The sequence below is a fragment of the Parambassis ranga genome, chromosome 13, assembly GCF_900634625.1.
Source record: "Parambassis ranga chromosome 13, fParRan2.1, whole genome shotgun sequence".
NCBI lineage: Eukaryota > Metazoa > Chordata > Actinopteri > Ambassidae > Parambassis > Parambassis ranga.
The window spans coordinates 4,174,854-4,200,323 of NC_041033.1; the positions used below are offsets into that span (position 1 = coordinate 4,174,854).

Below are 25,470 nucleotides of genomic sequence, written 5' to 3' on the forward strand. Positions count from 1 at the left end.
CGTTCATTAATAAAAGTAATGTCTTGGTTCAGGAACTTTGCAGGTGTGATTTGTCTTCATCTTTAATGGTATGGACTGATTAAGAAAGCAAACAGTGTGTGTGAGTGTGGATCTGAATGCCAAAGTGTGTATCCGCAGGTGATTAGAGCACCACTGTTTGTACTGTTTTCCATGCATGTGTGTGTGTGTGTGTGTTGGCACGCGTGTCTCAGTGTCCTCTCATTGGCTGAATTATTGGGGCTTAGCAAACAGAGCTGACAAGACTATGAGTGATCCTTAACGTGGTTATTGACTCAGACTTTATTTATAGAGTGTGTGGTCCTGCTGCACGAGCTGCACGCAGCAGCACCCCCACTACCCCCCCCCCCCCCACCCCCCACCCCTCCCTCTGAGGCCCTACGAGCAGACACGATTAATCAGAAGAATGTTATAATTAGGTTTAATACCCTCAGGCTGTGTGAACACACACTCACAGAAACGACACTATAAGGGAACATGAACATAATGTATGAATGCATGTGGTGCACAAACACACACAGAGGGGGCCCTGTGTGTGTAAGCAGGGTGGATGGGTTGCAGAGGTTTTTGGAGGGGCTGGGTGTTTGTCAGAAAAAAAAAAAGAAAGAAAAGAGAAAGAAAAGAACGCTTTAAGGCTTGTTCTCTTCATCGGAGAGGTTGTTAAACAAAAGTCAGTTTGTTACAGTAGCGAGGGGCCAGCAGGGGTATTAATACACACCAATGCAGATGTCTGAGCATTTACAGCCATCCGTGAGAAAGCCTGTTGTGTTCAGTGTCAAATCTAATGTCTGGTGATCCCCATTTGGCCAGTCCTATTTTGGTTGGAGGGTTCACATGAGCCCCTTCAAAAGTACACATTTGTCTCCGAGTGAATCACAGTCAGTCGCTTTCTTGCAAAAACACAACAAAGACTCCATTTAGTGGTAACCACTGCATGGACAACAAAAACAGAATATAACGGCAGCTATTTTCAGAAGATTTATTTTATTATAAATAGTAGTGATAATGCGCTTGTACACATGACATTATGTCATATCGCTTTGTCAAATAATACAAAAAATATATCAAAGGAATGAAAGGACTGCTTCATTCTAAGATGGAAAAACAAGTGTGCCCCTGAAGGCACTGTTATTCACAATTTGAAGGTATTTTCTATCAGACACTTTGTGTGTGTGTGTGTGGGAAGGTTTTCAGTGACATTGTTGATGCACAGAACACAGGTGGCAATAAATATGTCCGGAATGCATCAGAAACCTCATCTGTGGAATTGGAAGTCCTTAGCAACACAAAATAATACAACAACAACAACAAATTTTGGCTTTGTCATTCCTTCAGTTCTGCTTTCACGCTGGCATTCCCTTGACTTTTTGTGACACTACGCTGACTTAAGTCCTTACAAATGTGATGTTATGGTGATATTGATGATGTTTCCTATTTGCTTTGGACCCAAAGGCCTTCAAAGGCACATGTGTTGTTCCTTTACAAAGTCCCAAACTAGATCCAGAGCACGAATCCAAAGCATTTCGTAAGACTTCAAGAGGCACATTACACTTTCTTTTTATTGTCTGAATGGTAAGGTTGACTCTGAGATACATGATATTGCACTTCTGGTCAGCTGGGAGAATGGCTGTCTTTAGTCTAAGCTCTCTTGCTCTCTCGCTTTCTCAAGTGTCTCTTGGTCGTGACTTGTGACCTGTCGGCTTTCTCCGGCCGGGAGAAGATCTTTAAAGGGTTTTTTTTTTAACCCTGTGATCGATCTTGCCTGTCCCCCACCCCACCCCGCCCTCTCCTACCCTCCTTTAAAGCCACTTCTCTGCCAACCTCTTCTATTGCTCTCTCATCTGTCACTTTCCCTAAAGTCACCCCTTGACCTCCTCCGAGCTCCTCTTTAAAACTACAAAAGCTGGGGATCTTTGCCTTACCGTCCAAAACATCAATGAGATGGAGGGACAGAAAGGCAAGAGAGGCAGCCAGAGACAGAGGGGGAGGAGGCAGGAGGAGGGAGGAATGTTTGAATGAACTTTCTCTGCAGTACAGCTGTGGTGTACATTAGAGTGTCTGATACAATAAAAACCCACATATTCGTTAGCTGGCGTTTGTTTTCCTTCTCTCTGGAATTTCTCTCCATGTGTGGGATGCAGAGATCTCAAATAAATGCAATAAAATCAACAAAGTCCTTTTCTTTTGCCCCCCCTACAGTTTGGGGGATTAATTTGGAGATACATGGAATTTTATATGCGCTCATGTGGTTGCTAAGATATGTAAACATGCTCCTTCGGGCCCAAAGGTAGTCCGTGATGACAGGTTTGGGTTCGGCGTTCTTACAAAGACGCCACAGGCAGAGATGGCGTCAGGTTTGCCTGTGGAAAGTCCACTGAAGGGCCACTGAATTCACCATTTTAAGCGCTGGAATCTCCACTGTTTATCTACTATACTGATGCAGCAATGTTCACAGGCAATCAACAGTTCTTGCTCTGACATTCCTACTTGTGGTCCCTTCTTTTCTTTGTCCATGTCCCCACTGGAAATAATAATAATGTCCTGCAGTAGAGAAAATATTCCAGTAAATGGAAGATTTAAAAAAAAAAAAACAAATTTGGTCCAGATATTAAGACTTTTCTGCTGGTGTACACATAAATTGTCCCTCTGTAGAGCTGCAAATCAGGTGATTTCAGGCCTCAGATAAGGAAGGGCACCTGGAAAACAAAAGGGATGAAATAACTGTTAAATTATTACCAGTGAAAATAGATTAAAAAGGTGGAAAGATCTTAAATAGATATATGGCAGCAATAAACATTGAGCATATGTTTCAGCATGCCATTCCACTAACATATGGCTATTGTTAGCATAGCATGAGGTAACAGTAATTTGGGTGCAAGGTCAGGGCAGGGAGATGTGTGAAAAAGCCCCTGAAAACACATCAAGTAAAAAGACAGGATTAGAAAATCATTGGTGTGAATTTGTTGTATCTTGTATACTCATCTCTAATATTTTTTCCGATGTAAATACTACAAGCAATAATAAGAAATTGTTTGAAAATATATGATCATAAACAAACAAACAACACAGGAACAACTGTTGTTTCTAACCACATTTCACAGCTGTGGCCCAAAACACTAGCAATGTGTCGCTTCCGTTCTGAAACATGCGGTCAGCTAGTCGATGTGACAGGTTAACGAGAGCTCTGGGTCACCACTAACTGCAGTGGGTACATCTTTCCTCTGAGGTAGAAGAAAAAATGCAGCTTTATGTCTGGAAGACTTGAGAGTGAGCCTTAAACTGCCATCACAGCTGACCAGGTAAAGAAAAGGGCACCAACGAAAGACATTCCATCAACAGAAAATCTCATTGGCTGCACTAACTGACAGGAGACCTTTGCAAAAACACCACAGCAGCATCTGCTTAGCAACAGAGACATTACCTAAATACAAATAAACAAGTGTTTCATGGGTTATGGCTGTAATTTCCATGAGGCCATCCAGTAAGAAAGAGTGTTGTCAAAATGTGCAACAGCATAGAGTAATTTCTTTACGCTGCGCTGGAACCTGGAGCAGCACTGTTCAACACTGCTTCCCCAGCTGACCTCAGTCCTAGCACCTGTTTCCAATAGCTGCCCTGCCAGAGGCTATTAGGATCCGTCCACCCCCAGAAAGGACCTTTCCTCTGCAGCTCCAAACCCAACCGCACACTGGCTATCCAGTCGCACTGATTAATCACGTCAAGATGGACTGCTCAGCCTTGTAACTCTGCAGAGGTGTGTTTGAGTGTGTGTGCTGTATTGGTGGCTGCCTTTGAGCCTATGTGTGTACGTGTGTGCACTGTGCCACACATTAGCAGTTCATCATGTGTGTCGCCCAAATTCTTTATACTGACAACTTTAAGATATTTGACCGAGATATCTCATTAGACATTTGCCGCTCTCGGATATTAAGTTAGATATTCATTTGATACCTGCCGCCCCACAGAGCTACAGAGTCAGACTCTCTGGACCGTTGCCACACTCTTTGAAGGGCCCGGTTGTCTCGAGGTTGCCACAAGGTCAGTGGATGAACCTGATTGGTCAACCCCCTGTGGACCAAAATTGGAAACGGCGGCCGCTGTAATCACGCTGTGACGGAAAACGACGTTACTTTCCAGAGTAAGATGGAGATTTGTTTGAAGTTGATTTTAACCCTTGAGGTAACAGTAATGTGAAGTGAAAAGACCCTCTCACTACAAGTATTCTCTGAGGGCAAACAGTCTGAGGAGGGCTATCACACACTCCTGCAGCTCCACTTTACCCTGATGGGAGGTGACTGTCTTGTAAACCTGACTGCGGAGTTTAGTATCAGTGCTGGGGCAGATCTGCACAATTAACCCCAACACTTGAGACTGCACAAAAAATGTTAGCTGCTTTTAACAAGCAGTGCTGCAGCTACCTGCCTGCTGCATGTACGAGAGCATTTCTTTCATTTGTGAAACCAAAGAGAAGAATCTGAGGTTACAGAGTAGACCTCAGACCACTGCACTGCCACAGAGCTCGATAGTCATACTCAGCATCGAATCATTCAGATTCAGTCTTTCACTGAATATAAATGAAAGACAAAATAAAAGATCAGTCAGCGGGTTGCATTTGAAAAGTGAAAGGTTACTGATGGTCAAAGATTAAAAATTGAGTGGCTTTATTGCTCAATGGTCACATGATCTGTAGTGGGTGTCGCTGTTGGGTGAGAAGTCTTTGAAACAGAGGATGCTGATGATGTTGGAGTTTGTGTTTTCATTCTGTCAGACAATGCTTGCAGCTTCCACCTAAACTCACACACCTGTTATTAACCTCAAATGTCCTGCATAGTTAACCAGAAAGTTGAACTAAACTTTTCAGCAATCCTTTGTGTGCACCATTAACAACCTGTTAAGGCTGGATAATTCCTGTCCACTCCTCCATGTTTATCATCTGCCTCATTTGTATTTATTTGAATGTGTCCATGCTGTATTAAGGGATATGGAAGTGAAAAGTGAGAATAAAAAAGTTAAGTCTATTGACCTTACTTTGTCCGTACTGGCCATACTGGTAGGAAGCCACATGGTCCACAGTGTAGCCCGGAGAGCTGTAGGACGGGGGGCAATAGGACTGAGAGCTGGGCAGGGAAGGCAGAGTTGACATAGAGGGGACACTGGTGAGGCCCTCCAAGCCCTTGATGTGATCCATGCGCTGACTGCAGCTGGCAGCCATACCGGCAGGGGGCTCGATGCCGCCAGTCAAAGGGGAGATGGCGTAGTCGCTTTGGGGCTGATGTGGCACGCCACCGGGGTTCAACAGACCCATCACCTGTTTGGAGGGAAGGCGAAAAGCAGAGAGGAATAAGTTCTGGGTTGTGTTTTATATTCTTCCATAGTATCCAATACAAATTTTCCATTTGTTTTCTCAAGTGGACATTAATGCAATTGTTATATGCAGGACACAATATTCCTGAAATGCCCTCATCCTGTCCTTTACCCTTACCTAGTCTTCCTTCCTAACCCTGACCCTAGCAGGCAAAAGGATTTTTATAATACATGAGATCCATATTTTCTGTATGTAAGTGGAGAGTGTAATTTGCATCAACACAGACATTGAAACAAACACACACACTCAGACACACTAAGGAAATCCCCGTCACTGACATCAAAAGGCTCCCTGCAAGCCAGTACCAGACAGAGATAGCACCAGAAAGGAAGAATTAAGCAATTTGTCTCCGATCCGCAGCTCTACTTATTCTAAAATTCCTTTTTGACACAGCTCCAAAAACCCATGGCACAAGATAACAACTTATCTCAGCGAGAGATATACTAACAAAGATAACACAAAAGAAGGTCTTTGTGAGCTCAGCTTGGTTCAACCTCAGAATAGATTTGCAGTTTGAGAAATCCGTTAGCTCTTGACCTGGTCTTTATTAGCGACCAGATAATCGAATTTGGGAGAATAGTCCTTGGCCAGCAAAGGATGGAAAAGTGCCGTGGGGCAAAGTGTTTCGACTGGCTTCAAAACAGACCACAGACACTTCCTTTACATACGCTGAATTCACCTGTCCATCATTTAAGCGCTCAGTAAACTGTTAATGAGAAATCGAAACTGGCTTCATCACTTATAACAGTAACTCAGTGAACCTGCTACCCCTAAATGTATCATATCCCACCTCCTCCTCACAGAGCAAAGACCTCAAGGCTCTTCCAGTTGTCCTAATAAGAAGCAGGTATGCTGCTCTTTGCGTCCTCTTGGCCCTCTAAGTGACATATTATTCTACATCCACACACACACATGGTCCTGCTTAAATCATTTCCCAAGTAGGGGAGGTGAGTGGAGGAGTCCATGTTACGTTTGAGAGGGGAGTTGTGTTTCCTCCCATGCCTGGTAACATTTTCCTAAAAAATTAACCTGCGTTTGGCAGGTTTTAGTTTAAACACAGAGAGATCAAGGATACGATGAGGCTGAAACTGAATTCAGGAATACACTCCCTTTTTAACTGATGGATTCTACTTTGATGACTTCTGTCCTTGTGCTTTTCATGTTTTCTCTTTAACTAAAGCCCTGCCCATCATCCCTTTCTTTCCCTTCTTCGTGAGATGGCTGCTAGCTGCCCCATCCAGGGTGTTTTATATTGGAGCGCTGCCGTTGCCAGCGGGCCTAAAATCAGTGCATCCAGGAGTTAGTAAGGAAGAATGTCGGGATGGGGGGAAGGAACATCTGAGACGAGACATTCCTTCCTGGTTGTATGAAACATATACAAATAAATTAGAACCTTTGCATTTTACATGGAAGAATGTTGAAGCAAACATTTTAAGAATGCAATCACAAGAAGCTTCCCTTGGGGCTATAGTATAGCTTCCAGTGTGTGACAGTGTTTGTGTTTACACACATGACTGTGATAATCGTGTGTCTAGCTGCCTGCGTATGCACAACATTGTGTATTTATCATGTGTTATGCATGCAGCAGCACAGCCATGTGTCTCCAACTATATATAATTCATATTACATATGGTCTGTGAAACCACAAGCTGACTATAGAGTCTCTTGCAGCACACAAATATATTTTGATTGATATATATATCGATAAATTTTAAAATGAAAATTGTGTGTATAAAAGCTGTTGCTGTAGTATTTGACACAATAAAAATGCAGTAATCAATCTTCCAATTTAAACAGAAGGTTGAAAAGTTGACTTAGGCATGCCGCTTACCCATGTCATGTAATATTTGTCTGAAAGATGTTGCAAAATCCTTAACTGATCCTTTAAATGTTATGGAGTTGATCAATTACCTACACTGTGTGTGTGTGTAATTATATGAACCTGTGTGCTTGCGTGTGTCAATGCAAGTGTGTCTCTGTCTTCACACTGCTGCTGCCTGTTCTCTAAGGAGTCAGACTGCGCCAGGCTGAAATCTCATTTTCTGCCTGTTAGGGTCTCTGACTCGTCTGTCTCCTCTGCTGCACCCTCTGTCTAGGTGCAGAGACCTTGGGACTTCATGCCTGGATAATTGACTGTAATTGTCTTTTCACTTCTTATTTGTCACACGCTCAATTGTCCTCTGTCCTTCTGGAGTCATCTTACTTTTCTTCTTCAACAGCAATTGACCCTTTCTTCACTCAGTGTAGAGTGGACAGTTTGTAACTGGGTGAAGCAATGATCAAAAGTCAGCTAGTATATTTTTTTATAGTAAAGTTATGGTAGTTCTTGACAAATTAGTATGTCTGTTATGTGTACTAATGTATGCCCAGTTATGCATTTCATTCTACAGCTCAAACAGTCTTCAAAAAAAATCAACTTAATTTGCAATTTGAAACAAATTACTTTTAAATCAGATTTCAATTTCATCACCTTATTTAAGATTGTTTTTTTGAAGTCCTTAAATCACGATCAAATTATGGTATGGTTGAAGCTTTACTTTTTGCAAATGAACTTTTATTTATACAGGGAAGGCTTGAAACAGTTATACCTTCTCCTCTTTGTTTCTCACCTGTGGAGAGAGCCCATTTCCTATGGCGGGGTTCATGGGATTCGTTGGCCCTCCAGGGCTCACAAAGCTGTCGGAGTACCCTGAGAAGGAGTGGCGTCCTGAGGCAAGGCAATAGGCAGAGGCTCCCTCTCCCTGTCCTCCTCCACCAGAGGCCTGGTGGCCCGAGGAGGGAGGCAGAGGCTGGGGACGGTGCACCGTGCTGGGAGGCTCAGAAACTACCAAAAGTAGGACATAAGAAGTCAGAACATCAGTTGTAGAAATATAGGTACAGTTTTTGACTCACTCAAGGATAAGTGAGCAAAACCTCCTGGTTCAATAAGATATAATGCTGGAAAACATTCTTCTATTAAATATGTGTATGTATGTTGTAACTTTATTCTTATTAATAACAATTTCTCCCCATGGCACTCTTAGGAAGATCAACTGAAAGTGAAAAAGTTTCAAAATCAAATTCATATTAAGGTTGTCATGTAAAACTTTTGTCACTCCACTTAATTAATTCAAACAGCTTAACCTCAAAGAAGTAACTGTATGTCTTCTGTGGACAATTATTTCTGCCACAATGCACTTCACATCAAACTAGGAACAAGACTTTTATTCATTGACCAAGAAAAAAACACATTTTCTTCCTCAACAAGCACTTTATGCAGCACTGCTTTGTATACAGGCCACTAACTTTTGTGAGCCTAAAGCCTACCTTGTGCTATAGATGAGGGAGGGTAGGTGCTGTCTGAGAGCTGATATGGGGGAATGCTGGACATGGCTGAGGGTGGAAAACCCCCTGGGATCAGGTGATTAAATGCCATCAACTGATTGGCTCCAGCTTGCTTCCTCCACCTCGCCCGCCTGTTGCTGAACCACACCTAGAAAAAATGGCGATGAAGTTGTCCGATCAGTGTGTGAGTGATTCTCATTTGACAACAATTCTATTTTGTGCTTAACATATTTTTTTAGTTGTACATATACACACACACACAAACACACACACATTTACAATTACACACACAGGGAGTTTCTCACATTTTTAAGGGTGTGAAGTTGAGAAGGAAGGTGAGCTACAATGTGATAAGAAAGGTGTTTCTGTGTGTGTCTATGTGTGTATCATGGCTGGTTGACATGCTGTGTCCATATGGATGGAGCTCATGCTGGGCCTGTTTACACTTCCCATATGGAGCCTGTGGAGGAAAATTTACTGGACACCACATCAGAAATAGGAAAGTCCAGATTGGGCCCCTGGGACAGAGGATAAGAGGTGCATGTGTGGGTAGGTTGGAGCTATTGTATGGAGAAAACAGCAGGTTTGAATGGACAGGGAGTGTAGAAAGGAAGAAAGTTGACTTCCAAAAGTGTGTGTGTGAGAAGTTCATGGTGAGAGCAGGTCACCTTTGTGTATTGGTTCTCAAAGTCATGATTTTCATGTTCCTTTTAAGAGGGATATGGATTGCTATTATAACTTTATAAAAGCCTTTAAAATATACATCATATGAACTCTTACAACAACTTTTTAGTAGAAAAAAACAGACTACTGTATTTCTGTCAATCGACATGTGCCTGCTTGTACCTGCACCCTGGCCTCGGTGAGTTTGGCCCTCTGAGCGAGCTCCTCCCTTGTGTAGATGTCAGGGTAGTGTGTTCTCTCGAAGGCCCTCTCCAGTTCTTCCAGTTGCTCTGCAGTGAAGGTGGTCCGACTGCGCCGCTGTTTCCTTTTGAGAGGCAGATCAGGCTCTGACTCCACATCCGAACCCTCATCTGAGTGACTCGCTGTCAAACATGGGAGAAAGGGAAAGAAAGATGGGTTCTGGGTGAGATTTTCTGCTAATATCAGATATACAACTAGGTACAGGTGCATGTGTCAACCATTGATATTATAGCCTATTTTTCTTCTCCATTCTGTGTAGTAATAGGAAGGTCTCAACGACATTTGACGGGAAGCAGAATTGCAAAATGTTAATTTGCCCTCTGTTGTCCTTTGTTGACTTACACTCTTATAGAAGATGTTTTTCACTTTCTTGCACACACATGCACACACACGAGATCAGCCAAACAGACCTCCATTCAGAAGAAATATTCCAAGCCTAAGGAATAATCCCATTGGACAAGATTCCCAGGGCACCACAGGGGGACTGGTGGACTAAAAGCCGCACAAAAGGCTAATTTGGATCCAGGGACCATTCTTTGTGTGTGTGTGTCTGTGTATGTGTGTGTGTGTTTGTGTCTAGATACCCGGGAGCAGTTGGCTCAAAGACGGTGAATGTTTATGATTTATAGGACCGGTGTAAAACAATCGCTTATTTTTTATTTAACACTTTTAGACTAAACAAACCATTATCTAATTTATAATGGTGAAATATATATAATAAGCTGCAATCAGACAAATATTTATATTTTTTGTTTAATTTTCCATGTACATAAATATTAATAATCCAAATAACATAGATGCAGACTAGTGCTAATACCCTAAATTTAAAAACACAAAACTTTTTCATTGTCTTGCAGTGTGACCTTCAGGATGACTGATCTTCAATGATATTATGCGTCTTGACAGCTTTTGTGTTTTTTACTTTTCATCTCTGTCTCAGATTAGTATTAATACTATTGTGGACTATGTTCAATAAGCCAGCAGCTTGGTTTTAACTCAGTCGTACTTCAAACACTCTTTTGGCTCCCTTTAAAGTTCACCAAGGCCAAAGTGCCCACTTTTTGTGTTACACTTAATTAATTCCCCCTCAGCATCAGGGAAGTTTTGTGTGCAACACTGTATTAGTTCCCCCCTCAGAAGCAACAATAAAATACAAGAGAATCCAAATAGCTCAGGGCCCCTCATGTGAAACTGATCCTCTCTCCCCCTTTGGCGATTTTCTCCTCACAACACCAATAGCAGTGGGAGTCAACTTAACATGCATTAGGAGCAAATTGGTAAAGAAACATTCAAGCATGAGGGAGGCAATAAGTAAAATATTTTCAAAGGGGGAGCGAGAGAAATGGAGACATTGCCTTAAGCCCCTGCTGAATATTTTTGCAATTTTTCACTCAGAGATTGCTAGCGCTTCATCAGCCTGTGTGTGAGTTTAGCATTTTAACAGGACTGGAGCAGAATGGAAGTAAAACCTGTAAAAACCAAGCAATAAAAAGACATGGTGATTCAAAATGGCCGCTGTGGTTCCAGATTTCACTTTTATAAGCTGTTTTACATTTAGTTATCACAAAGCATTGACAAAACCTTTCTGGATTTTTTTTATATGATCAGTGGTGTTACAGTGTTTTAGATGGTGGGGAAGGAATTTGGGGTGTGGAGTATGGGGCTTTGGAGTTTTGGACAGGATGGCTGAAAAACAAGAGATGAGGCCTTTTCTAGCCTCCCCCTCCGGTTCCTGCATGGAGGAGGGCCACTAGGAATGCCTTCCCCTACCTAACCCCCCACCCCACCCCAGCATGCACGTTCCTCAGCATTTCACAGGGATTTGGGCCTTGGGAAAGCTGAGGCAACTCGGGAAAATCCTTAATCACTTTGGAATTACCTATCGGTTATGACTGCTACCGGGGTTTCAAGAAATTTTCAAAAGAGGCGACAGAGTGGCACCTCTTAAGTCTCAGAAGTCTAGTTGTGATACAATCTGTCATAGAAGCCCAAAGCTGGCTCATTAGTTTCATTTCATTTTGTTGTTTCATTTTTGCTACATAAGTTGACCTGAAGATGGAACAAGATAAGATGATGGGCTATAATGATAATGTCTGTGATAATGTCTGTGGGAAGCTTAATAGACCAAGAAGATAATTCATCACACTGGACATTAAGCACTGACAGGTAACGGACGATACAAATGTATTTAAAAAACTACAGACATGCACATTCTTTTCCAAACAATAGCAAATTCCTACTTTGCTCAATAAACACACACTTTTTGCATTTTGCCATACAACCTTCCTTAAACAAGCACCATCTTCTCCTCCCTCTGCTTGTTCTCATCCTCCCTCCTTCTCACCCTCACTTGCAGCCTTTCTTTGTCCCCTGTCTCCCCATCTCTCTCTTTTCCACCCATATTTCTCTCTCTGACTCTTGGGCTCTTTGTTGCTCCACAGAGCTGAGGTCTTTGCCGGCGATTTCCACGCTCCATCTGTGGAATCCGTCATGGCTCCCTCAGCCCTTCACAGTGGAGGGCTGTCACCTGCCCCACGGGGGAGCTTGGAAGGAGTTGGGGTGGGTGGATGGGGGGCATAAAAAGGCTCCACAGAGGGTTTGGGGGTTGGGGTGCGATGGTGTATATGGGGGCATAGCCGGGGGCATCCTCCCCTCCCTCCCACACTCACCCCCCCCCTAAAAAAACCACCCTTTCTTCCAGAGGGAACTGTAAGAGCACCTGAGGGGGTGAGGAGGGAAGTGGGGGCAACGGGGGCTGTTGTTGTGGTTGTAAATGTACCCATGGGGATTGTCTGTCTGGGCATCTGTGTTGGTTGTAGTTGTTGGTAGAAACAGAGCAGCACATCAACAGTTTATGGGCCCTTTTCAATGCATAGACACTAGTTGAGGCGAAATAAGGTACCTCCCCCTAATAATTCCTCATATTACCTCTTTTTATTTCCTCAAACAGATTCAAACACATTCTGTCTCTTCTTATAGTTTGATTGTCTGTTGAACGCCACTACATCTGCTGGTTTAACTCTTAGTAGTGAAATCATTATGGAGCCTCTCAAAAATTCAACCATTGGGATTTATTTCTTGTGAATGTATTTTTTAGGTTAAAAAGTTGTTTAAATGATTCCAAATTAAATGAGTTTAGTTTAATTTAATGAATTTTTTATGCCATAATTTGCCAGATTGGGCTGCAATACACATTTATATGTGTGCATAAATAAAAGTCCATTAAAATGTCGTAAAAGTTACAAAAATGTGCTTGTATGCATGAGATCTCCATGAAAAATAGTTTTAGTGACAGATTCCAATACCTCCTCTTCTCCATGAAATAATTATTGAATACTCTAGTAACTATTCTAAATTGTTCTTATAATAGAACACACAATACGCACTAAAACCAGGTGCACACACAGAAAGCGAGAGAGAGAGTTCTCCAAGCACATGTCCTACAATACACATAGAGCTGCCCCCCCCCCCCCCCCCCATCATTCCAGATGCATTTTCAGGCTATGCTAATTGAGGTTGTCAGGCCTGAGGCGTCCCTACTGTAGCGTTCTAATATTCTCACCTGGCTTTAAGCACACACAAAACACTTTCTTCAATTTTTCTGCTGACGATCAACTATAATGGCAAATCACAACATCTACTTCCCCACTTTGACTGAGAAAAAGTGAAGGAAAAAGGAATTTAGATGGAGAGGTGATAGTGAAACCTTTCCCCTCCTTCCCAGACCTATTCAAACCTGGTAAACGTGTGGTTTCAGAGTGCCCTGTTTGCCGTCATCGCCTTGCTATCCCTAAGATCTGATCGTATCATTTTGGCAGCGTCAAATAGCCTTGGCCAATCAAATTATCCACTCTAACCCTCATATCACTCCCTGCATGTATACATATGCTGTATCTTAAAACACTGTATTTATAGGCCCTGTAAACACTTTGACTTTTTTCTGTATACTTTTCCTCCACCTCAGCTTCAGAGCAGGGAATTGCAGATGTGGTCCTGGCTCTTGTCAGTTCATCGAAATATGAGAAAATATGAGCCTTAAAAGGGTAAAATTATCTGAGCAGGAGAAGGCCTGGAAAAGTAGCCTCGGCAAGCTTGCCCGGGAGCCGGGGAGCATTAAGCCGCAAAATAAGAGAGGAGCAGTTGGAGGGGGTGGGTGGAAGGGGTTAGAGGAGAAAAGAAAACTGTTTAATTTAACCAAACTGAAGCCCTGAGAGGCACACAGTGCAAGGGACTCCAGGCCAAAACAACTTCTCCGGAGCCAAGAAAGCCCAAAATGGCTCCCACAGTGCAGCGCCATCCCAGAGAGGAGAAAAACAAGGAAGAGAAAAAGAAGGAGAAGAGAGGATTTAGCCTGAAACACTCTGTTGGAAAGACTTCAGCAGTGCTGAATTTCTGGGAGGGGGCAGTCGGCTGAGGACACAAAGACTCAAATATGTCCACAGAGACATGAGACAGTATACATTAAGCATGTATGCATGTGTGTGTGTGTGAGACAGAAAGAGAAGCAGCGAATGGGGATGTGTCAAAAGTGGATTTCAGGGACTTTGGGGAATTGACTGACCATATGTGGGCTATTTACACCCCTCTTCGGACATCCCAGTAACTCTTCTGGGGCTTTGGTTAATAGTGAGGGTAAATTGAGCCTCTGACACGTTGCCCCCCCTTCTCTCCACCTACCTCTCTCGAAAAACACAAAACAAAAGGCAGAGGAGACAAATGCAGCATTTATTTGGGCGGGCCGACCACGCTGCTCCTATTCAGGAGCCGGGGGACTAAGTGACTGGCCGACTGCATTAAACAGTATATAGAAGTCAAGGCAGGCAGATGCTGGGCTTGATAATGGCTTTACTGACAGCTTATGGACCCATCTGCGACTCTTTCTGGTGGGTTAAGAAAAAGATGGTGTGTAGGAGGGGGGAGTGTTCGGAGGGTGAACTCACTTGACTTGCTAAGAAGGAGTTTCAACCTTCACAGCTGCCCTGTAAATAAGCGTGTGCCAGGACCACGCGCGTGTTTACTTATAACATAAAACTACAAAAATTTGACATGCGTTTCTCCACAAGAGCAAACTGTTATCAATCATAGCCTCGTTATGGTGCAAAAAAATGACACAACAAAAGGGATAAAGAGGTCGGATGCTGTCAGCGGAGACCTATGGGAGTTGTTGGGGAAGTCAAGGAGAATCAGGAAGTAGTTACCTGTCATATGTAGCTAAATGTGTTCCTAACCCTGTTTCCTGTGTAGCACTGGGGGAGAGTGACCCTCCATGGCCCAGTGACCCTGCAGTTCTTCCCTGTCTTTTAACTTTGGAAAAATGAGTCTTAGATCCAGTCAGTGGGGAACTTGTTGAAATCCAACTACGTGAGCTTTTAGCTGTCATTCTTATTTTGTTAACAAGAAGGAGGTTTGACAGCTTCATCTTCCTGCTGGCAGTCTGCCCCTACAGTGTACAGCAGCAATTTATCTTCCATATAGAAATAAATGTGAATGTATTAGAAAATGTAGAGCATGTTAAGCATCATCAGCCTCAAACATCAGGTCGTAAATATTAAAAATAGTAAAACATCATTTTCACCACAGCTTCTTTTTATATATAGTTAGTAATATATTTATGTTTGACACACAATTCTTAAGCCAAACTGCGTTCCTGACAGACAAAAACTTTTTGGCCTAATTAGTTAACAAAGCTCTGAAAGAAAGTCAGGCTTCATCAGTCAGCTGATTGACAGCTGCCTGTCCCCCATCAGCAGCATCAACGCTACATTTACTGGCCTCTGCCTGGCCTCTGCCAACTTTGACACTCAACCCTGACCCCAATACACAGACACACACAATCTCAGACAGACATATGAGAGGGAAAGACACGCACTCACAATCTTTCTTACTTTCTCAGAAACACACACAAACACACTCATGCACATTAAAAAACAACCTCTCTCCCCCTTCACCCCCCTCCAACTGTTGTGCCTATAGTGCATACTTGCCACAGATAAAGAGGGGCCTTATTCTAAGGCAAGCCATTCTACTTGACCTTCGCTGGGCCTTTTCACTCTTTCACTCCCTTCAAACCGTCTTTGGGGCGCGCTCACACTCAGCTCAATGTGGCTAGTCCATCACGGGTGAAGGCTGAGGCGCTACAGCGGGAATTGGAGGGGGAATACCCCCAAATACCCCCTGCCCCCTTCCCCCTTTACACACACATATACATACACGCACACATACTCCAAAGCCCCGCCCTCTCAGAAATCACTCTGACTTCAAAGTTGGTGTGCATTCATTAATTGCCCTTTGAATTGATATCAGAGGGTCACAATAAGAGTGTGAAAGGAAAAAGAGGCTTTAATGAAGCATAGAGCAGCCATTCATTTGCAGATAACTATGTTTTCATGCTTGGATAGTCATCATGCATGGGCTTATTAGAAAAAACTCACGAGAGAGGGAGGAGTGTGGGGATGAGGAGTGAGGGACAGAGAGACAGAGAGCGCCCCAGGGTAGAGGAGAGTGATTTGGTGCTCACCACTTGGCCCTCGTGCCCCCCTTTGCCCTCGTGCCCAGGGACTCACTGAGTGACACATTCATTCTTTCAATGGACAGACAGAGCCTTCTTCACCAGACACTTGGCTCAGACCAGTAATAGCCAATAGCTATTATAGGACTCATCAAGATCTTTTTGGTTCTGTGTTTGTCAGATTTGATGAAAAACTAGCAACAGGCAACTTATTATGGTGGTTATTTTCAGTATCATCTAATCTGCTGACTTCATCATTATATAATTAACTAGTTGGTCTGAAAAATGCTAGATAATTTTAAAATGTTACATCTGCCCCTGAAACCTAAATAAGTTAGAATAAAAACCCAGTACACACATCCAAATATTGCTGAGAATAAAAGCAGATCTTAATTAGTTAATTCTGAAAGAAATTGTGTCAGACATTTTTATGTTGTTGCGGCCATGTAAAAAAAGCAAAACAATTACATCTACAACAGCAAGAGGTCAAGTATAAAACTTCATGTAAACAGTGTCCTCACACTGTGCTTTCTGTGCTCTCAACCTTCCTCAACCGCTCTTCCCTCATCTCCTCTCCCAGTGATCCAGTGTGTGTCCCACATATTACATTTGCAGCAGGCCATCCTTCACCCCAAGTGGCAGAGAAACCTAAGTTTCTCATTCACACACATTATTTACACAAACAAAGTCCTGCTCCGTTTCTGTGACAAAGCCAGCTAAATCTTTATGGCTCTTTCATGTATTGTGTGCTCACGGTTCCCTTTTGTCCCTCGGCCATTGGCCTGGGCCATGGATACAATGAGCTCGGCAGAATGGAGGCAGATTGAAGGAATGCGCCTCAATAAACCTAATTATGACATGATGACTGCGCTCACCATGGTAGGGGTTTTTCAAAGATCCCGGGCTTATTCAATTAGCCCTTTCCAGGATCCCCTTTCACCAAATAAAGTTATCCCTTTGACTGTTTGCATTGCAGAGTGGAATGTGTGTGTGTATGTGGTGGTACATATGTGTGCACACACACGACTGGCCTAAATGGAAATGTATTGGCCTTCAACAAGGCTCCTCTGTATTATCTGGCTAATTTCACCTAAGTAAGTATGGACTCTAAAAGATACACTGTGAAAATGTGAAGCAGGCGGGAGGAGGCCGAGACACCATGACTGTTTTAATCATTAACTTTGTCTCTTGGGTTAATTACTATGAAGCTGTGAGTTTGGCACAGCTCTGCAAGGAGGGCCAACATTATTTTTAAATGGAAATATGTTAAATATGTATTTCTAGCATAACATTTACATGGTCTGGATCTTTGAAAATCTAGACCATGATCTTTGTGACTTTGTTCTACTTTAGACACTTTTTACACTTTTAACTTTTATACTTTTATATTTAATTGATCAACAAGATAACATTGTGCTTTGCTTTTTGCTTTTTTTAAAACAAAAACAACTGGAAATGTGTGACTACATCACTGCATTATTGCTCTAAAGCAATGATCTAAGAGAGCAACATGTGGGCAAAATAAAAAAAATGGCAAAACGTGGCAAAAAATTGAAATAGAATTAAACTTAAAATTAACTTAAAATTAACTTTAAATTTACGTTTTGTTGAAACTTAACAGTTGAGCTGTATGTGTTGTCCTTCACTAAATCACAACCACATTTAGGTGGATACCGTTAAAACTGGGCTTGAAATATATAGCAACAAAGTATATGCATAGTCAACTAACAGAGGATTAATACAGAACTATATTCTAAAACTTTCTGGACCGGACTGACTTTCCTTTGTGCGCTCTGAAGGATACGGACCAGATATTAAACGAGCTGTGCGCCGCAGGCTGAGAGAGACAGAGTAGGAAACAGAGGGAGAGGGGCGGTGTTGCTCTCCAGATGAAAGTGAGATGAAATAAAAGAGTCGATTTAATCTGCTTGAAGAGATTTGGGGAGCAAGTGGGGGTAGAGGAGGAGCGGAGGGGAGGGAGGGATGCAGGCGGTTGAGTTTTCGGAGCTGTGCGCAGCGCAGGACGGGTGGCCGGGGCCCCCATTGTGAAGCTGCGCTCCGGGCCAGACCGGGGTTCTCCGGGGAGAACATAGGTCCCCATTCACCGAAAACAGTCTTTAATACACTCCCTCCGTCATTAAATGTGACATAGCACAATATCGACATCATTTAGAAGACATTATTAATGTTCAAGGGGGCAAGGCCGCAACTCTTTAAAGAATCAATAACAGAGCAGGCCGAAGACTGCTCGGAATTATCAGCGTCATGTTTCGAGGCGGAGGAGGCCACTTTGTTTTGTTGACCAATTACACTGTGAATATGATGACAAACACAGCAATTAGGACTTATCAGATGCTGCGTAATGTGACAATGTTTTTCCTGTTTAAAGAGTACACACGGGCAACACTGATGGGTTAATATAAAAAAACTTTTAATAAAGCGAGAAATATAAATAATAGGTTTTGGAAGTGGTCTATGATTTTTTATCATTAGCTTGTCAGTTTTATCATTTCTTCTGTGCACAATATGTGTCTGGCGCATCCCACATTTCCTCACTTTAAATAACAGACGCATCTTAAATTGAGAGTTCTCTGCGCGCACCTGTGTGCCAGCATGTGCGCAGGTTCTGGGGGCGAGCACGCATCCTTAGGCAATACGTGAGTGGATTTCAGAGGCCTCAATTGTCATTCTGAATGGCAGTCGGCTTCTTTAGCCGACCCCAAAAGGAAACATTTTGTAGGTGAAAACGGCCATTTTCTCTCGGTGAACGGGCCCTCTAAACCGTGCAGGAGCGCTCCCTGAATAATTCATCCTTCATTGCGGCCTCATAATGTGTTTTGTCGGGCTTTTCTGTGGAGAAGCTCTCCTCTCCCCTTCTTTTTCTCCGGCTGAATTATAAACAGGTTGCCTTCTTCTTTTAGCGGCGGTCAAAGCTGTTTCCAAGCTGGCCTTTTGTCTGCGTGCAGCCCAAGCGTGAGCCCCAAATAGACTCTCGCGCCTTTGTCTCCCAAGTTCATCCCTGAGCGTCCCGTTGTGCGCGCGAGGCGTGTCTTTGTGAGGAGATGGAAACCGTTGAACAAATGTTTGATCAACTCATCTGGGGGACATTTTGTCTCCTCAAACTAGAGCCCTTTATCTGTGCTCCCCTATTTTACCAAGAGTCCCAGTCAGCGCTTACAGGGTAGCAGTGGGTTAAATGTAAACATTTGGCTGCTTAAATCTGATTTAAAGTAGAAGAAAACTGTTGAGCACATATGTGATCCACTTATTTTAGAGGCCTTTGTGGTAAAGATGGACAGATAGTGACGACTCATTAAGTGATTATTAGGTGTCAAAACTGTTTACAAAAATCACATGCAGTGCCTTTCCTTTAAATGATATGCCCTATTTCTATTCCAATAGAAAGAGCCTTTGAGCTACAACTGAAGTTTAAATTAAGGGATCAAATGTTTACACTGGTTTTGCCTTGAAAAGTTTGACATGTTAGTACTTTAGAGTACTAGAAACCCAGGGAGGAGAGGCCACGGGCGATGTCATAAATTGGAAAGTATACTAAATTAATTGAATTGCCCTCGCTGACGACTTTCCACTCTAATGACGTAGGTAAAAAAAATTTAAGTGATGACATTCAAATAGGATAATTGGGTCTAATGTAGCTATGAAGTAATGAGTCCGAAACCTCAAAGCTCACAAATTAGGCTACTGCCTGTGAAACTGCAGGGAGGGAAATGTGTCATGTTTTATTGGACCGCAGCACTGAACTACAGAGTCTTCAGAACAAAGTGTAGATTATACGCTGTAAAATACACACCTAGGAAAAAGCCCTTTTTCTCTTATACATTGTAAACTTTATGACTAAACATCCCTCATGCAAATCCACTTTAAACCTTGTTTTGGGTTAATTTGTCCAGTCCACTTAACAGTGCAGTGCAGTTAATTAACCCTATCAGCCTAATTTGTTTTATGAAAAAAAAAACACACTGCAGTCAAATTTAGTACTGGTAGTCACTTCTTACAGTGTATAATAGTGGCAGTTTGAAACTAATAAAAATGATTTCTCTAAATAAAATTCTTATCAAACTTATAACAAGCAGCTGGACGTTAAATATGTTTGTATAATTTTAGAAAGTCAATGAATGAATGCTGCGGCACAAGAATAAAAAAACACTAGTACAAAAAGCATCCTTACAGTAACACGGCTATTCATCAATAGACTGAACACACACACACACACACACACACACATACACACACTCTCTCTCTCTCGCTCTCTCTCTCTTTTCCCGCACAGAGCCATCACCTGCTGTTTGATTTACGGTGTGGCCTCATGGGAAAAGCATTAGCCCGAGAGATATGGTCGATAAAGAATTCCCAACAAAGGAGGACACACACTCTCCACCCACATCCAACAACTTTACAGCATGCTGAAACTTCACATACAGGCAGGCTAGTGCACCACTAACTGAAAAAACATTCTCTTTAACACTAAGAAGCGGTCAACAAGTTGGAGGAGTGGAAGCCTGGTTGTTCCACTGATCTCTTGATTCTCTTATACCCAAAACTGAAATTTCTCTGAACACATCTTCCACACAGAACACATCAAATACGAGCTCAGTACTGAATTAAAAAGTCCTTCCATATGGACTCACTGAGACAATATCTGATCGAACAGGATTCCACTGGGCTCTGCCTAATTGGGATCACTGATATGACAGAGATAACTCCAACTAAAGTTAGAAGCCAACTTTTTTTTTAGCAGCAACAACTGGAGAGGTTCACTCACATCTGTCTCCTAAGATGCCCTCGATGCTGTGTTTGGCCCTGCGCTCGTTCTCCTCCAATTCTTTCTTTACGATTTCATCTTCATCCTCCTCTTCATCGCATTTGCCCCCGAACTTACTCCGCATAATGCGACTGATGGAGCTCACTATAAAACAAAGAAATAAGTTTAATACAAGAGTAATAGGAGAGTATTGTTTGGCTATAAAATGCTACAAAATGAAGAAATGTCTGCCAATAAATATGGAATAACTTTCGAAAAATGAAAAAAATGAAAATGGACAGTATTTTTGTTATAGGCTATTTGTTTAAAAAAGAAAATTTGCCTAATTTACTGTTTAATTATAGTAGAATATTTCCATGATCACGAATAGCAAACTAAAAATAAAATAAAGTCTAATCTGCCGTGTAGCATTTTTTTTTTCATTTTTCCCCCTTTTTACCTGAAGGAACGTTGTTGCGGTCACATATCCCATCCTTCAGTAATTTATCCCGAATCTCCCAGCTAAACATACCCGGGTTTTCCCGCTTGTAATCTTCTATTCTCCTCTCTACGTCCGGCGTTGTTCCCTGCTACAAAGGTTAGAAAAATCACAGACGTTACTCACTTGCTGTGTCCGCTGACACAAAAATACATTCATCCAAAATCAACAGGTTACTATGAATGGCTTGACATCACACGCGTAAAGTTAAGCTTTTATCAGCTGTTACTGGTCTAATTGCTCTGCTCCCCTCTCCGGTCCATACCTTGGGTTTACTCCCTCCGATGGCCCCGGGTCTGATTGAGCCCGTCTCTTGGTACCGGCACAGGATTTTGGACACGCAGCCGTGGGAGACCCGGAGCTGTCGTGAGATGACGCACGGCCTGATTCCATGATGGGCCATCTCCACGATCTTGTGTCGGATGTGGTTGGGCAAAGGTCTGCCATTTATGAACACTCCTCCGAGCTGGTTGACTCGGCCTTGACCCAGCGGAGTGGACACTGCGTTCAGTCAGAATATGAGAGGAACGTGTCACCAAAAGAACACGGCACGGAGCTCTCAACGCAAGAATTACAAGAAAAGACTAAATGTTGTAGCTAATGCTAAATTGTTTTATGCTAATTATTCCTTTATAATTTAATAAAATATTGCCAAATTCATACAGCCCATTGGCTGCAAACAGGTTAGAGTTGGGTACAATTAAATAATACAAAATTAACAACAGAATTAGTGACAAAAATAGGAACTAAATTCCAAAAGTAAGACAATACATTAGTGTAAATCAGCCTACACAATAGCTAATGTTTACTATAGCCATAAGTGCCCGCTGTAAGTGAGCTGTAATTCGGTATAACATGTTTAAGTTGTTTGTTTCCGAACTGAAGTTTAGGACACAGATGTGGTTACATAAAAGTAACAATGACTTTTACCAGCCCGCCCTGGAACCCAAATACATCCTATACCCTCCTCTTGGTGCAGTGATGCTTTACCTTCCAGTGGGAAGCCACTGCGGGGGTAGTTCTGAGCCAGCGTGGGTCGCATCATCCTGGGTATTGACCCCGCCAACGCAGTCATACCTCACCCGCCCCAGTGACTGCAGAAACCTCCTCCTAAACGGAGAGGATGCTCCACCAATAGGCACCAGAAGGACTTTTAAAAAACGTGTCTTGCCCGGGAGAAGCCTCCTGAAAGTTAGCCTGGTTAGCTCCGTCAAGGGATGGCCGCGCCCGAGCTACAGCCCAGCGCCAGTGTCCCGGAACAGCTGCAACCCTCCGAGGAGTCAAATGTGACGACCAGAAACAGAAAACTGTGACTTCAGGGCGATGGAAGAGTTGTTTTTGTTTTTTGGTCCCGTTTGGTTTTATTTACTAGTGTCGAAGCTGCAGGAAACGCAGCTGCCAAGCGGTGCAGCAAGGGAGAAAATATTGTTTGTTGACACCGGTTCAAAGTGAGAGCAGACAGTCAAAAGTAGCGGAGCTCTTCACTCTCCCAGTCAGCGCTCCTGGCTCTGATTGGTCGAGTGGGTGCACCCGGTGCGCAACGAGAAGCAATGATTGGCTGAGGCAGAAAAACTTTCGTCCAATCAGGAGCTGGCATACTTTTCGCCCGGACAGGACAGGGGCGTCAATTCAGAAAGCCAAATCTATGGCAAAATCACTGCATGCACTGTTTAACCACCAAAACTCTCGAAATACGCTGCGTATTGAGAAAAATGCTGACTGGAAAGTGTAGCAAAAAGATGATTGACGAGAGAGCATATAATTATTTGGTTAATGTGATAAATTAAGAGTGTGTCAGCGAGGCGCACACACCGGTTCTGATGTAAGCTTTTCCATTAATCCAAATACTGTCGATTCATCGTCTTTTCCCACCAGTATAATAAAAAACAAGGATACATAGTGGGAAAAAACGACTAAATATGCATCTTTTTTTTTACCAAATAACTGTTCACTAATATTGAGAATAGAGCAATGGAATCTACAGTAAAGTATAACTTTCCATACATGTATTGTATATAATATGTACATCTCAAGTAATAAGAAACAACAAGAGTGTACTATCGCTGAATTCCAGATTTACAAACACAAGTGTGTGACTGGGTGTTGAATTGCATTGTATTTGGGTTATTCTGTTGCGTATATTACTACTTCGCTGTCTTGACACCAGAACCAGGGCCTTATATTTTCTGTGATTTTTGGACAGTTCCATTACGCACTGATGCAGTCCTGACATCTTTTTTTTTTACTGAATTCGGCTTCATCAGAATAAATGACCCTATAGTCAAAGTTCTGTATACTTGTATGAGTAAATCCATAGAACTAAAAATACAACAATTCTTTTATCACCAAATTTGTGCGTAATTTCTTCTCCAACGCGTTTAACGCATGCTATCGCGCACGACCTCTAATTTGTTTCCACCCCATGGCCTCATATTTAACACAAATGGTGCTAAAGTGTGTGCACCTCAAGGAATTTATTGTGGTTTTCAGACTGAGCACCAGCCAGCCGAGAACAGTCTGAAGGGGGACGTGCGCCACAGCAGGATACGACGCCAGGGCGACCGTAAAGCCAGTCTAGCTCTCAGCCACTATACAGAAGTGGGTGTATTTCTATCCCCCAAATGTCTAATAATCAATATTGTCACCAACCAATAAAAACAATAGTTGCGCAAAGACCTTTTCCCCTTCAGAGTTCAGCTATACTATTTGTCTATTTTGGGGCATTGAGAGTCGGGGGTCACAGCATCCCTTAAGTCCACAATCAATCACTGAAGTAAAGATTCCGCTCCTGTTCTTTGAAACGAGACAAAAGCTCGCTTTAAATTAACTGTCCAACCGAAGAAAGGCATCCCTACTGAACCAAAGAACCAGTGCAAAATTCTTGTTTTTAACAAAATCAATTCTACAATTTGTTTTGAAAAACACATGTTCCATCAGCTTCTCATCCATCATGTTTTTCAGACACTGACGCTCATCAAATGTTAACAGTTATGTTTAACTATGAGATCTAGTCCAACCTGTTAAAAACGAAATCCTGAGGTGAAAACGTGCCTTGAAAGCTTCGTGAGATTCATGCAAAACCAAAGCTGAAAAGCACCCCGAGCACCTGATCATCCCTTTAATGTCTCTGTCCGCGCACCTATGGGCTATACGCAGCAATAACGGGGCCTCGACGGGGGAGGGGGGGGGGGGGGGGGGTCACTGTCATTTACCTTCATTTACGCAGGGGCAGAGATGCCCCACAGGCTAAGTAGGTTTCAATTAACATTCGCCTCTTTTAGCTTTGAGAGGAAACGCACATCAAAAGTTGTCTTTGCTGTCAGAAGCGCGAGCGGACAATGGTTGGATGCTGGGTTTAAAATAAGCAGGACTAACGGGGGTCTTTCACCTGCTAAGGAGGGTGTCATTATCTGCAGAGGATTATTATCATGTGTGAAGTCAATGAATGCTACAGGTTTTCATAACAGGGCGTTAAAGTGAGGGGAAATGTGTTTTGTTTTTGTGTGATTTTGCATTTGTAACAAACCAGCAGCGGCCACCAAATTACAGTATTGTTGTATCAAGTTAATTCAGGCCTCACGTCTAATTATCATAAAATAAACACCACAGAAATAAAAAAAATTAAAGGATCAATCTGGATAAATGAATGTGTGCGTGGATGTTTTACGCGCTTTTAAACTGTAGAATAATCTGATAGCTACCAAAGTTATGTTTGCGTTTCTTCAAACGGGGCAACCATCGCTCTTTAGGAGTAGGAACGTGACGATCAGAGAGTGATCTTATTGAAACTGGATATTACAGAGTTAAAAAAAACAGAGGGAGCAAATGGAAAACAGAGAGAGAGAGAGAGAATGATGCATACCTCGGCTCTTTCTTTTAAAGCGACACTGAATCTCCGTGTCCAATCCATTACCGGGGGATGAAATTCAAAGTCAGAAATCTCTCCTGATGAGAAATAAATTAGTTGCATCACATGCTCTGCGTGGAGGGTACATTCACAAACAAGCATTTGTCAAATCAATTAGTTTTCCATCAGCCTGTTTGGATGATAAATTCATAATTATATGAAA

At 42.6% G+C, this 25,470-nt stretch overlaps 1 protein-coding gene across 4 annotated transcripts; it reads right to left on the reverse strand.

The window, feature by feature from the left end:
- Positions 1 to 1,828: 1,828 nt before the first annotated feature.
- On the reverse strand, positions 1,829 to 22,843 carry pax3b (paired box 3b). Of its 4 annotated transcripts, none has more exons than XM_028418882.1 (9): positions 22,391 to 22,843; positions 21,666 to 21,901; positions 21,434 to 21,491; positions 20,923 to 21,066; positions 9,554 to 9,753; positions 8,690 to 8,855; positions 7,993 to 8,207; positions 5,047 to 5,326; positions 1,829 to 2,714 (listed from the first exon to the last, which is right to left on the reverse strand). In XM_028418882.1, the coding sequence occupies exons 1-9, from the start codon at positions 22,473 to 22,475 to the stop codon at positions 2,680 to 2,682; spliced, it is 1,419 nt and encodes a 472-aa protein (XP_028274683.1). In that variant the 5' UTR covers positions 22,476 to 22,843; the 3' UTR covers positions 1,829 to 2,679. The 4 variants fall into 4 exon arrangements, with proteins under 4 accessions (XP_028274683.1, XP_028274684.1, XP_028274681.1 ...); XM_028418883.1 differs by having other exon boundaries at positions 5,042 to 5,326; XM_028418880.1 differs by having other exon boundaries at positions 21,362 to 21,491.
- Positions 22,844 to 25,470: the final 2,627 nt, after the last annotated feature.